Here is a 15474-nt window from a genome sequence, read left to right as displayed (position 1 = left end):
AATTTTAAACCTTCGACTCCTGAATCTGACTCTTTTGTCCTAAAATCTGTCAGTCTCTGACTCTGCAGCCTTGGTAAGTAAAAGTGATACATAAACTCTTCAGGAATTAAAATTATGGAACCTCAGTAAGTTGACATCCGCTTGAATCAACATGTTTTTAATTTCCCTTGGGGTGACGAGTTATGAAGCTCCACTGTATATATATTCAGTGATGTTCCCATCAATTTTTCTGAGGTTATACTTCCAGTAATCCATTACCCACAATTGGTGTACATGATCATATACATAGTATATTATAATATGAAAATTTATGCAATTTGAGGGTATACTATATGTCTAAAAAATGTTTGTGAGTATACGGCATATATGAAGTATACCCTATGGGAACACCACTGTATATATTTCAGTAGCGTCACTACAAAGAGCGATGTTTAATCATTCAAATTTTATCAAAAATAGAGCACTGTATTGCAGGGAGGGAGAGGTTATTTTGCATGTGTATATACTTCCTTCAATCATAAATTTTATCAAATTTTTAGATCAGACAAGATAAACAATAATAATGTAGGGCAATCACATGTGTTTATGTATGCAGAGGCACTGAACATCATGCAAGTGAAGGCTGCTACATTTAGAGTTTTGAAATCCATGACTTTAGTTGCAACTTTCCATGACTCATGAGTTACAATTTCGTAGAAAAAACATGCATTTTTCACAAGAATACCGAAATTTAGTATTTTGTGAAAAATAAAATTTCAACCACATGAACTACAGTTAGCACATTAAATTAAAGCGAAATGTAATGAGCTGAACTACTATTGTAACTAAAAAACAGAAATAATAAATTTCATGAACATTTTCTGGTTTTCAACAAATCATACAAAAATTAGGTAGGAATTTTCATGAAAGCAAATTTGTTATTTTTTCCTTGAAATATCTGATATAATACACAATAATCTCTCAATTACTAAAAATACTGATTTTACAAAACAAAGGAACCTGCTAAACTGGTTTTATTTACTGCATTTTTTTTTTTTTTTTTGAAATTTATTTTTAAAATTATGTTATTTTAAGGACAGAGAAAGACGCTAAGATTTAATTCATTTGAAAGCTAGCAGTTTTCTTTTTTAAATGCGTGACTATCAATAATTTACTAATTACTAAAATCAAGTTCAGAATCAACCAAATGAAATAAATAATCAGAATAAAATAAACAATTAAATTAACTTACCAACTTGATCAACAAAATTTTAGGAAAACCTACAAATATTTGAAACATTTTTCATGTTGTGTAAACTACATTTCCACACTTATGAATAATTTTAGATAAGAATTACCCGAGCTTCCCATTTTCTATCAACATTTTTACATGTTCCAAACGGGCAAGTGGTAATGGTGTATTTTGACCCTATAATGAATATGCATAGATATTACAGAGGCACATGTTGTGCGCACATACATTTGCTGTAGATATGTGCATTGCCTGATAATTGTTAATTAATATCCATACTAAGTATTATCTTCAAAATAGGTAAATTAATGCAAAAAATTCCCCTTTTGCTGTCATGGATATATGATTGGAAAAAAAGCCAATGGGATTGTCATTTATTTTCATCTTTCAATTGCATATTGTTTTTCATTCCTGCAGATATTTTTGAATTTTCAGCGTGATGCTTGATGTGAATAAGTTCTTTTCTTACTATAAGAATAAGTTCTTGGCTAATGTGAAATTTTTGAAAATCAACTCTTTTCGTGCTTTGAAAAAGAGTGCATAAATAAGATATTATGAAAGTAGAATCAGAATTAAAATTTTAACATTTTTTAGCAATATATTTTTACCTTTTAAAGCATAAAGTAGAAGCATTCATATGTAAAAGAGATACAGTAGAGTCTCAGAACTGGATAACTTGGCAGACTCTCAGAAACACATCGAGTAGGGTGAAAATACTGTTGTTAAACCCCATTCCCGAATTCCTGGCATTTCCAAATTCGGCCACCGTTTACTCAACATTAGGGTAAGTTTTTTGACTCTGCTGCACACGGTACTTGCCGCAATTGTGTAAAATCTAGGAATGCAGTGATTTCATAAGCACTGTGTGCATTTTAGGAGCACTAATATAAAATAATTATCCCCTCACACAAGCTGATTAGAAAATCTTGTTTTTTTTCTTATTTTAAATGTATTTTAACGCATTAGACAAAACAAAGCTTTCATAGAACTTTCCAACTTAAAAGGAGTTTATTCGAGATATAGAGAACTTTGTATTGAAAAAACTAAATTATTTTAGGACTGAGTGAAATCCTCGAGATAAAGAAATATTCAAGTTGTAAGGCTTCGTGTTATCGAGAGTCAACTGAATAGGACACCTTTGATCATGCCTGGATCTGTAACTTTTGGGCCCCTAACTGTCCACCAGAATATGTTATGGCACTAATGGCCACTGCCGTTTTAGAGTCGTGCCCCCCCCTTCCCCACATGACAGGTACGTTAATTCGGGCCTGCCTTTGAAGACATTACGGTAAGGAACGGGGGGGGGGGGGGAGTACACTATTACGTAAGTTTTGAGGAATGGAAGTTAAAAATTTATCTGAGACGATCTTCCATGATGTTACAAGGCGGAGGTTTGCGAATTTATAAAAGGGTAAATATCTGAAATCAATCTATTCCTCCTTCTTAATTCGCACCTGCGGAGAATACAAATTAAAAAATTTGGGGCAGTCTCGAAAAGTTTCACAACTGTCACAGAGAAAGAAAATAGATGCTACCTCGGCAATGGGATCCAAGACAAAAAAAAATTGATTTTAAGTAGAGACGTACCGAGTAGCACTTTGGCCGAGTAGCCGAGTACCGAGTACTCGGCCTTTCACTACTCGGCCGAGTACCCAGTTCCAATTGTGTTTTAAGAAATACCACTGACACACACATGACGAATTATGAACTGATTGGAATAGTAGTATAGACCTCCATGTCCTAATAAGTTTTTAAAACAAAATTCCAGCTGAAATTTAATTATGCATTTTTTAAAGTAAAAATAAAAAAAATACATTAAAGGTAGAATTAATCAAGTTGGAATTAAAACCAAGCATATCAATCTATACTTCTAGTCCGGCAAACAAATAATTTTTTAAAGCAAATGAAACAACGTTAAAAGCACAAACGTGCAAGAGCACTGCAGACACGTCAGTGACGGCTCGTCACTATGGGCCGAGCCCACCCAGATAAATTGTGCATAGTTAGATTATATAAAAATGTCTTTTTGTGTTTTAGTTTTAAATAAAATCAGGCATGAAACTGATTTTAAATTTCTAGCACTCTGCTAATCACTAATATAAGAAAAAAGTGTTCCTTTTCTGTTGACTAGCGACAGCGCTTTAAGAATGATCCTTCAGGCCATTTCAACAATGGCCCACAACTTAACCAACCGCGAGCATTACGAAAACGGCAAGCGACGTCACCCCGAACGATGTGTATGGGCCGGCTCCCTTCCTCTCCTTCGAAAAATATCTTCATCCAATAGCAATAGTAGAAGCAGTGGGGGGAATGTGTCTCGTCTCGCGTTGCTTATACAATGTTTCAGTGAGGCAAAGGGCAGAAATTTCGGAGCTCACCCCACGGGGAAAGGAAAAGTTCTCGCATTACTTTCTCTCTCTCACTCTCTCTTTTGATTTAATCCATTTTTTCCTTTTCTTAAATCTTAAACGGCTGTTACTATCAGGTATTGCGGTTTACAATATTTTGGGTTCCCACTCATTTCATTGCATGGGATACCTATTTTAATTTATTTATCTTTATGGAACTAAAAGCACATTCTCGAAATTTCTGAATGGAGATTTTATTTTTGAAAAGGCGTTTGTCATTTTTTAAGTTTCAGTTTGAATTTAGGTTCAGTTGGTTTTCAGTGTCGGGATAGTATAATAAGAGTTAAGACTATTTTTTTGAATTAAAAGCTGTTCCTAAAATAGTCTTCATTGAGTGTGATTTTTTCAATTTTCTTTCAAGCTAGATATTTGGTTAAAGTAATGTCTTAATCGTGTTGGGCTTATTTTCATGCCTGTACTACGCTAGAGTATTCAAGCACTGATCAAACCTAAATTATTACTCAATTAAAAGTAATTTAATTTTCTTATAAAAATAACGTATTGGTAATTAAGTAAACTGCGTGTTTCTAGAAAAATTAGTTACCAGTTTCGTAATTTGATATAAACGAAGCATGTTAAAGTGAAAGTTAGTGCTACTGCATGATCCCAGTCACAATCTAATTTTTGCTATCCTGCATGGGAAAAAGAGGGGGGGGGGTCTCATTGCCCTATTATTTGGCATACTCACCTTAGTTCTCTTCATTTTATCTGTTTTCCTTTTTTTTGTGAAAACTTTATACAATTCTCAGAGGCAACTCGAACTAAAACTTTTAGGAGGAGAGTGGTTAAGTTGTCAATTCTCAAAATGAAACTCCGAACTTTACCAAATGATAAAAAATGAGCATGTGCATACTTAAATATAATTAGAAGATACTCTAGGCCTAAATAGCTATATGGACTCCAAATTTGCCAAGTAAAGAATATTTTGGGAGGCCACAATGACTTCCATCGGGGTACCCCTGATAACAGCGGGCCCACCCGCCAAATTAAGCCACGAGCCATCAAGACAAGTGTTTCTGTATTACAAGGAACATCTTTTTCAGTGCATAAAATGCGAGAATCTGAATGTAAAAAAAAATCGGATATTTGTCGGATGTCTTTAAATTTGTAAGCTCACATTTTGTGCATTGAAAAAAGCATTCCTTTTAATGCCAAAACACGTGTTTGCAGTGTTCCTGCACATTCGTGCTTTTGACGTTGTTTTATTTTTTAAGAAAAGGTATTTTTATACTTCTTATAAATAATTTTGGAAATGGCAAAAATCCATTTAATAATATAAACATTTCATATTTTCTGTACTTACCTTTTTTGTCCCCATTTTTAATAATTAAGTTTTATCAACTTTGGGGCTTTAAAATATAAGATTTACTCCATTGAAGCATAACAGACTTCATTATCCTCAAAATTTGAATTTTACTTGTAAGTTTGAATTGTAAATGATTGCGGTATTTTATATGCTTGTACTTTTTTATTAACTGTAAAATCCGGTTTGAACAATAATCAATTTTTTACAACTACTCGGTATTGGCCGAGTACCTCATCAAAATTTGGCCGAGTACCGAGTATTCGGCAAATTGTCCAAGTAAGCCGAAGTACCGAGTTCTCAGTATGTCTCTAATTTAAGCTATTTTTTAATACTTTTTGAGAAAAAATGAAAGACGTATGCAATAGGTTTCTGGCAAGGGGGACCGACCGCATTTAAGCATACGGTACTCGAGTTTGGACATGTGAATAACACGCGCTCTTCATTGGTCGAATCGTCTGTCAATCAATTGCCTTTCGCACCGCCGCCGCTGAAATGCGCGCCATGTTGTTCTGAGATGGCCGATATGGATTCGCTCTCGTTCTCCATGAAAATAAAAAGCGAACAACTACCAGCTAAGTTTCACAATATTATTGTAGAAAATGATGAAAATATCTTAAACTGGAAGTAACGTCACGTCCACGGTGGACATAGATACTTGGGTCCAAGAATTTGGAAAGAAAACAAATACTTAGTGGAACACGAGAAATTCATGCCCATCAGGTCAAAAGTTCGTTTGCCAGTAAGTTTATTTTTTCCTTCGTCCTTTTTTTAAAATACTTAATTGAACTTTGAATACCTTGATTTTTTTCAAAGATTTTTTTAAACATGTTATGAACGTGTAAATTAAATTATGCAGCTATGTTTTCCATAGATTTGTAGTGTTAATAAATGATTACAAAACAATTATTTATGGCTAATTTATGTATATATTTATATTTCAAAGTAAATTTTGATTAATTGAACTGTTGAACTACAGAGTGATGTATTCCAGGATTTATTAGTACAAAACTTGCCATTGGTGTTAAAATATTTTAAATTATTGTTGAATCAATCAATTGCAAAATGTTTTAATTGACAAAGGGAAACACAGCTAAACATCAAAATTAGTGTATAAAATTTCTTATAAAATGCAATTAAAACAGAAAAAGAAGTTATTTTTTATCTTTAAGCAATTATGGTTATTTTTTGCTTATGCTTGACTGAAAAAAAAATGTTCCTATGAAAATAATTACTATGATAATAATAATAACTGTAACTTGATGTTTTAAAGCCTTTGGTTGCAAGTTACCTGTGGTTGCGTACCTTTTATTTTTTTTTAAAGCTTAACTAAACCAGAATTTACTTTAAAAAACGGATTCATTTGTGTCAAATCACAGGATTTCAGAAAACACATACCTAAGGGCGACTACTAACTACCTTTTTTTTCGGGGGAGGGGGGGGAGTGAAGGATGTTGCTGAGAAATTTTTAGAGTTTTGATTACAAAATTTTTTTGAAACTGCTTAGGTGTCAATAAAAAGCACCAAATCAGCTAGCAATAAGGCACCTAATAACTTTACGAATGAATTTTATAAAGTTTTATATGTTTTTTAGATTCTTGTACATTTTGCTCATTTCTATAAAGTACTGTTTGAAAAGTTGCTTCCTTACGTAATGATTACATGCATTTTATGAAATGAATGCTGATGATGAAGAGCAGTTTTAAGATGAAGTTTCTGATTAGTTAATTGATTCAAAGTACTATGTTCACATTGTTTTTGATGTCAGTGAAAAGACAGTCACAAAACCATACTTGGTAGTACTTGAAATAGTTGAACAAAATAAAACCTTAAAGCTTTTTCTAGCTTTAAATCAGCGTTAAAGTATGTGACAGCGTGGAACAGAAATTAAATATACTATAAAGGATATGTCTAGCAAACTATTCCACATAACTTTTCTGAGCTATTTTGCAGGCCTTTAAATCATAGTCTTTTTAATGTCTCTTTTAAGTTTGCTTCTAGTTATTGCATCACTCGAGTTTCAGTTGGTATAACGATTCATAGTAACTTTGGAAAAAAATTATTATAAGATTATTTTCTAGCAAACTTCACCTTAGTAATGATCGAACAATAAGATAAAAGTGAATATTCTTAATGATCCAATCCATGCGTAAAACAAAACGCCACTTATGCATAAAATTCATTAAAGAAAAAGGTAATAAAGAAGCATACTCGAATCGGAAGCAACAGAAATACACAAGGTAAACAACAAAATAGTAGCCGCTCAAACATAACCTTCTTTTTGAAATCAGAACAAAATTGCGGCCACTATGCTTTCGAGAAACATAAAAAGATAGCAAAACAATTTACATCTCAACAAAACAATTTATTTCTCAAATATACAACTCAATAAACAGCTTATAACACGATGTTTACATTCGAAGATAACGTACTCGTTACGTAATTCGTTCACTTCCAGCAAAAAGCGATTGATTGACAGACGATTCGACCAATAAAGAGCGAGTGTTATTCACATGTCCAAATTCGAGTACCGTATGCTTAAATGCGGACCGACCTGATAATAAATGCTTCAGCTATGGTGTATACGTCTGCCTTGCTACGCTTTCACTCATTCTCCGCTTTGTTCTTAATTTCGGGTTACTTATTAATTAGAAATTTTTTACTTACATTCAAGTTTTCATTTACATTTTTCACTATATAGTCAAGTAACATGCGTCTATCTTTCCATGCTTGTCTACTTGCACATTGCTCAATTTATTTTTAACTATACATTTGATATTTGAGTGTTATTATGTGAAATTCGTTTTTCTTTAAGTTACTTCTATGCATTAAGTTACTCACAGTCAACTGTAGTTTCAATTTCGTGCAAATAACGCAATAAATAAAAATAATCATAATAAAAGTAAAAAGAAAAAACCCGAACATATCAAATAAAACGAACAATGTTTCAACTGCCAAAATACGCAATAAAAGCTGCACATGAACAAAAGTGTGATTTTTTTCCCCCTCACATTAATATGAAAATTAAAGCACAGTAGGGACATCAAAGACTCAATTTGCATTAAACAAAAACAACGAAATAACGAAGCTGAAAATTAAGTATATATCTAAAGAATTAACTAGCAATTAAAGCACGTGTTTCACGTTAACAAGCCCAGCGATTTGGCGATACGATAGTAAAGAAATCACATGACAACAAAAACCCTGTAGAAAAAAAAACCCCGTAGCTCAATTAATATGAGCAAAAGCAGTTTAAAGACAAAATAAAGCTTAAAATTATAATAATAGCAGAAAAAAAATGGATGAGCGAAAGCATGGAAGAGGCAAACACGTAAACAAATCGCCGGTCGCCGGTAAAGCTGCAAGCAAGTTCTCTTCACTTCAAGCCCGAAACTGATTAGTATGGAGCAAAAAAAATATGAAAAAAAAGTGGTTCATAAATCATTAAATTTAAAAAATCTACAACAAATTAAAAAAGAAAAAAAAAATGCAGCATTTTCGGACAAACTATCAGAATATGAACTAGTGTTGTATTAATTTTCATTGTCGTGAATTGCTTAGATTTTGCTGGACTCTAGATTTTGCAGTAGGACAGGAAAGTTATTGCGCAATCAAAAGTTAATTTCATTTATAGATTGGTTCTTTTATGTCAATCGTATCTTGTTTTTATGGATAAAAATGTAGAAATATGTGTTCAATTAGTATAATTTTAATTCAAAAAGTAAAAATCAAAATTATAATATCAGTTATAAAAAAATAATTTAAATAAATACTTGATAAAGTAAATAAGTATTTGTAAATTTCTAGTTTCAATCTTCAAAAACATCAAAATTGCATTGTACTATCACAGATTATATACTTAAAACCTAAAGGACACCTATGTTCACAATAATTTCTTTAACATCGAAAAACTCCATTCGACATCAACATTTAATAAAAGAAAAAAAGTGTAAAATTTCCCAAAGAGCTATTTTATGACTCAAAATTTAAATTTATATAACTTTGGATTTCTTACTTTTTTTTTCAGAATCTCAAAATTTCAGTCATTGTAAAAAAAAAAAAAGTGCAAACATTCTGTTTCACAGATTTTCTGGCGAAACGCCCTGGAGGGTCTATCCCCCCCCCCCAGCGCAAAGGGGTGAAAACCCCTCATGTAAACTCCTGAGCATTAAGAGCCTGTTTCATATTTAGCAATGATCCGATGCAAACTGTGGATTAGTATTAAAAAAACTCCATGGGGGCGACCCCCCCCCCCCCCGCCCCCCACATATGGGCGAAAATCCACCTATGCGAGTTCTTACTGATCAAAGGATTTCTGTGTCAAATTTGTGAAAGATCCGACGAAAACAGATATTGTACAAAGAAGACATCTCAATGAGGGGGTCGCCCCCCCTCATTAAGGGTCCCCCCCTCCCACACAAGTCGAGATTCCCCTTGCGTAAATTTCTGAGCATTGAACGACCTCTGTTCAAATTTAGCAAAGATCCGATGTAAACTGAATTTTTATAAGGCCCCCCCCCATGGGGGTCGACCCCCTACAGGGAGCAAAAACACCAATATGAGCTCCTCCTGATCAAAGGACCTTGGTGCCAAAATCCTTTTAGATCCGATGAAAACTGAATTTGAATAAGAAAAACCTTTTTCAATGGGGGGGGGGATAATCGACACTCCCCCCCCCCCAACTATAGGAATGAGAGGAATCCCCCTCTGAATTCTTGAGCATCAAAGGACCTTCGCACAACATTTATAAAATAAATTTTCAAAAAAAAAAAAAAAGAAACTTTAAAATTTCGAAAAAGAAAATCGCAAAAATCGTTGTTCGTTTGATGTTAATGGTATCTGCAGATTTTTTTCAGATTTTATTTTAGCGCCAAATTGTTTTTAAATTTGTGTAGAAATTCTTGAGACAAATTTAGAAAGCTGTGAATGACTCTAAAATGGTTCAAAAAATTCTTGAGATATTTTTGAGGCAAAACAAAATCTTAAAAATATCTTCAGATTTCTGCAGAATTTCTCAAGAAAGCGGCACTTTCTAGAGAAAATTTTGAGATCCTTTTTAGTGGGGTTTTTTCATCCATAAGCTCACTTATTTTTTTGCACTTAAAAAGGGTTTCCTTGTAACCCTGAAACACGTGTTTGCAGTAATCTGCAATTTTTGCAATTTACTGTTATTTCTCTTTCAAATGTTTTTTTATGATTCTCAGTATTCTTCTCTGCATTGATTTGCACATCTTTCCCCTCATTAAATGCTCCTTTTTGTTTTTGTAATTGTAATTTCAGATTTCAAATGCTAAGAAAGCATGAAATTTCTTGAAGTTTGAAAGTAACATTCTCTGTGTTTACCATGCTTTATAAATGCAAGAAAATGTGTAATCTTTACTCATAATAAAGCTGAAAGTCTCTCTGTCCGGATCTCTGTCTGTCTGTCAGGATCTCTGTGACGCACATAGCGCCTAGACTGTTCGGCCAATTTTCATGAAATTTGGCACAGAATTAGTTTGTAGCATGGGGGTGTGCACCTCGAAGCGATTTTTCAAAAATTCGATTTTGTTCCTTTTCTATTCCAATTTTAAGAACACTTTTCCGAGCAAAATTATCATTAGATGGACGAGTAAATTACCAAGTTATCATAACGTGGAACCATTACATGGGCAAGCCAATTGGTGAGAAATTCATCATACATTATTTGTAAATATACAGGCAAACCAAAAGACCTTTTAATTTTCTACTACGGGCAAAGCCGTGTGGGTGCCACTAGTAATTCAATAAAAAATCATTAAAGAATTATATTTTTCTTCAATAAATAATTTTTGTACATCAGTACATGCACCCATTTCTGTGGTTTAGTTATTACAAAACACGGATTATTTAATGGACATACCAGGAAGTCATGATATGTACACATATTTTTTTCTTTTAAACTTTAGACCATAACAGGGTTTGATGAACAGAGATAATTTATTTATTTATACATTTAATTATACATTTCAGGGGGGGGGATTAGACTGCTAATTTCGAATGAAAGAACCGTTTTGTGTACTAGATGCTTTAAAAAAATATTTATTTGTAAAAGTAGACAATACGAATAAAGCTATAATGAATAATTGCACTTTCAAATTGGTTTGTTTAGCTTATCTGTTTAAAAAATGCTAGCAAAGAAAACTGAGCAAAAAAAAACAGTTATTTATTTTTACCTTGATTTAATCATCTAGAAATTAAATTATTCATCCAGTTGGATCATCATGGTTTAAAATAGTTATAGTTGCCAATACTTGTCCCATCTCTTTTGCTGATACTCAAACCATGTCTGAGTATTGGTGCATCCAGACCACCTGTTATAATATTTCAGAAATAATTTAAAAAGTTATACTACCTTATCTCCTATATACAAAACAAAAAAATGCTCATATGCTTTTTCTCTTCGTTCTTTTGACTTGATTATGGCATAACTGTTAAGTATTGCTTTAAAGCAAAAGGTATTACATAATGATTTTTTTTTCTCCTTCAACAATGATTTTCCCTCCATGCTGCATGAAGTTGTATCTGCAATCTTGTTTCTTTTATTTTTACAGGATGCTTGACGACTACTATACAGGGAAAGCTTCTCCGTCCAAGTCTCTCTTGCAATCCAAAGGAATTCAGTCCCCAGCTAACTTTGTTCAAAATCTAGGCTGCTTTATTTTTTTCGTGACATTGAGTGCGCCCTTTGTACTTACCTCTTTCGGCCGGTCGCTGTACTGGAAAACCTGGGTTTTTGGAACTGTATTCGGCTACTTCTGGCTAGGCATGAAATCAGTCAGTTGATTTTTTCTAATATAGTGATTCAAATCTTATATTTGTTGATGAGCCACTGTTTTATATAAAGTGCTGGGATCAACTTGCTAGTCTGAAGGAATTTCTAGTCTTTAGGAGGGAAAAGGATTATGTGACTGCTGAATTTACAAGTTGATCTACTTAGTAGTTCTTGATGCAGTGCGCTACAGCATTTGCTTCGAGTTTGCATGATAATCGTTAATATTTTAGGATTTAAAAAGTCCAGGTTTTAAACAATTTATTATTTATTTCTAGATAGTTCTTTATAGAATTTTATTAGTTGTCTATAATGAGGCATTTTACATTATGAGTACTCGATATAGCAAAAAAGCAGTTATCTATCTATATCTTAGAATTGTTACAGATTTTGCCATAATTAAATACATTTTAAACAATGCCAGATACTTTAAATATTTATCTAAAAATCTCAAACTACATACCGAATGTAGATAATATAGAATCATTTAAAAGGGAAAATTGTAGAATTTATTCCTATTTGAATAATGTATAAGTTTCATCTTTAAAATATTGCTGAACAAATGATTGAATGCTTGGATCTTTTTTAAGTACAAAAGTTAATGTAAATATGGTTTTAGTTCTATTCCATGCCTAAGAACTGTCAAGTTTATGTGTTTAAATAAGTTTATGTGTTGATAGTTTATTGTTGTGAAAATAGATATGGTTTTAAACTTTTGTTGCTATTTTTTGCATTTTAGATTTTATATGTGATTTAGTTTTAAGTTCTGTTGTTGAAGAGGAAGTATGATTCATCTAATGTACTCGAAAATTAAAAGAAAAAGTAGTCAATCTACTTGTAAAGATAATTTTGCAGTAAAATGGATAGTTTTTATTTAGTAAATAAGATTTACCATAAATTAATGTCCTATTTTGATGAAAATTAAGAAGGGAAACTTTTGGAACATTACTTTCTAGTAACTGTTAAATAATTTAAGACCTCCCCCCCTTCTTCCAAAAGAAAAGTTTTTTTTATTTATTTTTAAATAGGGTTATTCCATATGAAATCAACTAATGATTTAAACTTTGACGTCTGAGAAATATATTTTTTTCAATGGGTGGTGTATCATTTTAAAATGAAACAGTCTCAGATTTTTAGTGCATTTAGTTTTTAAGTTATTGAAGTTTTTAGTAAAAAAAAAATGCTCAAGTTCAATATCATAACATTTTTCTAATTTGGCCACAACATAATTTTAGAATATAGCTTATAATAATAATAAAAAAAAAAACATATATGTATTACAACATTGAACTCATCATTCCATTATGCCTTGGTTTATTCTGCAATTTAATATTCCAAGGTCTTCTCTGTGAATAAGTGCATCACCAAACTTTTCTTCAACATAGTGTTTATATTGAAGAAAATAGTTGTTAGATATTTTGCAAGTTCCTGTGGTTTTTTAAAATTTATTTTTTACATTTCTAAAAGAAATGTACAAACTACGTTAACTTGTTATTTTATTGATATTCAGTAGTTTCAAGGTTACCAAAACATTAACCAGAGAATGTTATCTTCATTGAACCTTACTGATATGATTGTGCTTGATGGCCAACTTTTAACTTTGAAGAATTGTAACACATTGTTTGTGCCTTTCAAGATAGAGTATGAATATTTTGTGTGACAGTTGAAAATTGATAGTTCTAGAAAATTAAATATTTGATTGAATAACTTTGATCTTGAAACATGTCTTAAATAGGGATTACAACATCTGTTTATTAAAAAAAGAATTTTTTAATCAAGGAGCGTTATGTCACAAATTCAAAAAATAGCTTTTGCGCAAGTCTAAGAGACCAAGCAACCATTTAGGCAAACCATGCTCAATTCCAATTGATACTGCTTACTGTAAATAATAAAGTAAGCAACTATTAGGCATGTTTTGTGACCAAGTATTTGAGTGAAGTATTTAATATTTGCACCAAGAGATCAAATTGAACTCCTAAAATTTTGGATCACACCAAATCCTTTTCTTTTGCGACTGATCAAGATCATGAATTGCAATTGATGTGAAAGCATAGAAGGAAACCTTCAACCCTTAAAAAAATTATTTTACATGAAATGGTCAAAAATGCTTACTTGGGTTATTTTCATTGTTGAACTTGATAGTTGAGACCTGCAATCCAACACTACATGTCTTCTCTTCAAACTTTTCTAAAATACCAACCATGTACAAAAGTCATAATCTAGTTTTATTTGCATCATTACTGCATTATTGATTGCCTGACTTTATTGTTATAACTCAAGAATCCTCAGCAGATAGCTCTGATGCTACAATTCAAACTTACATTAGTTCAACAATTTAATAAAAAGTCATTTCATAAAATTTTTTATAACTTGGTAACTTGTTTAGTACGAGCATATATGATAATGTATTGTAGATTTCCTTTGCTCTTAGCCACAGCTAAATTTTAAAGTTGGTAAAAAATAGAAATGTGTTAATATTGTATGAATAAACATAGTATTATTTTGGCAGTATAGGTTTACATCTCTTTTCCCCGTTACTGCAGTTTTCTGGTAAGCAAATTGAACTTGACTGGTGTAGTTCAGATTTTTTTTTCTATTCTAGACTGTATGATTGCTATGAAGTAAAATGTTCTTGAAAATATTTTCCAGTAATTATCCACCAAATACTTTAAGCACTTACGGTATAAATGCTAAATTATTGATCCCTTTAGAAACACCCAAATGCAACCAAAAGGAGAGGTGCACTGGGCTAAAACACACTAGGAAATACAACGTGGACGTAGCCAGGATTTCTATTAGTGAGGGGCAAGCATAGGCGCAACGAGATAGTGGTTTTTAGTTGCTCCCCCCCCCCCCCCCCACAGTGCGGATCTCCAAAATTACTTGAAGTTATAGTTCTCCTCTCCCCATGAAGAACATTTTATGCTATTTTTGGTCAGATGAAGGCAGAAAAAAAGATTATGAGGCTCTTCCTTGGAAGTTTTTCGAAATTCAAGTCCTAAAATTGCAATTTAAAATAATCTTCGGTGACATTTGGAAAGAGCAAAGGGAGTCGGAGGTTCTCTTTTGAGGAGGGGATCTCCCTGCACCCCTCTGGCTACTCCTCTGAAATACAACATTGTTTAGCTTCAATATACAAATTTCATGCACTTGTTTTAGAATAAGGAACTTCAGATCAAGAAAAGGATGCTATACTTGAAGTTCTTGCTTTGAAGGAATAACCTTACAGTTTTAAAACAGACTTGTGATTTTCATTGTAGATTTGTACCAAATCTATTGGATTTATTGATGTGTATTTGCAGCAAAATTGTTTTTCTGTAGTAGTATTTATCTTTTAAATGGTTTTGTATTACTGCCTTATGTATGGTATTTGTGCAGGTATTTTGATAATCAAATTTTATACTTAAAACTTGATGAATTTTGATTATTTACATCATACTAACTTAAATTATAGAATTATTTTATAATTCATTACAGAAATTGGTAAATTTTTATCATTATTATACACATTATTTATTTTAACTGTATAGTATTATTTATTTTACTTTTGGTTTTAAGTGTTGTGCAAATTGTGATTTGTTTGTGGCAATATTTTGATTTGATGCTTAAAAGTTCATGAATTTAACTCCATTGTTTTTCATTCATAAAACTATTTTACATTTTAAATTTCCATTGTCAGTTTTTTAGCATCTAGTTCTCATATTCCTACTTGAAGTTAGATTAAGGTAAAGGCATTTTGAAA

At 32.0% G+C, this 15474-nt stretch overlaps 1 protein-coding gene across 1 annotated transcript in view; it reads left to right on the top strand.

The window, feature by feature from the left end:
- LOC129221342 (1-acyl-sn-glycerol-3-phosphate acyltransferase epsilon-like) overlaps nt 1-11870 on the top strand; it is a 38054-nt gene extending 26184 nt beyond the window's left edge. Inside the window, exon 9 of the mRNA XM_054855810.1 lies at nt 11515-11870. Within this exon, the coding sequence (XP_054711785.1) occupies nt 11515-11746 (232 nt within the window). The 3' untranslated portion in view covers nt 11747-11870. The remainder of the gene's footprint in view (nt 1-11514) is intronic.
- The last annotated feature ends 3604 nt before the right edge of the window (nt 11871-15474 follow it).

This window comes from Uloborus diversus, chromosome 4 (genome assembly GCF_026930045.1).
Source record: "Uloborus diversus isolate 005 chromosome 4, Udiv.v.3.1, whole genome shotgun sequence".
Classification (NCBI taxonomy): Eukaryota; Metazoa; Arthropoda; class Arachnida; order Araneae; family Uloboridae; genus Uloborus; species Uloborus diversus.
The sequence above is the reverse complement of the archived record's forward strand: the minus strand, read 5'-3'. Positions and strand labels throughout refer to the sequence as shown.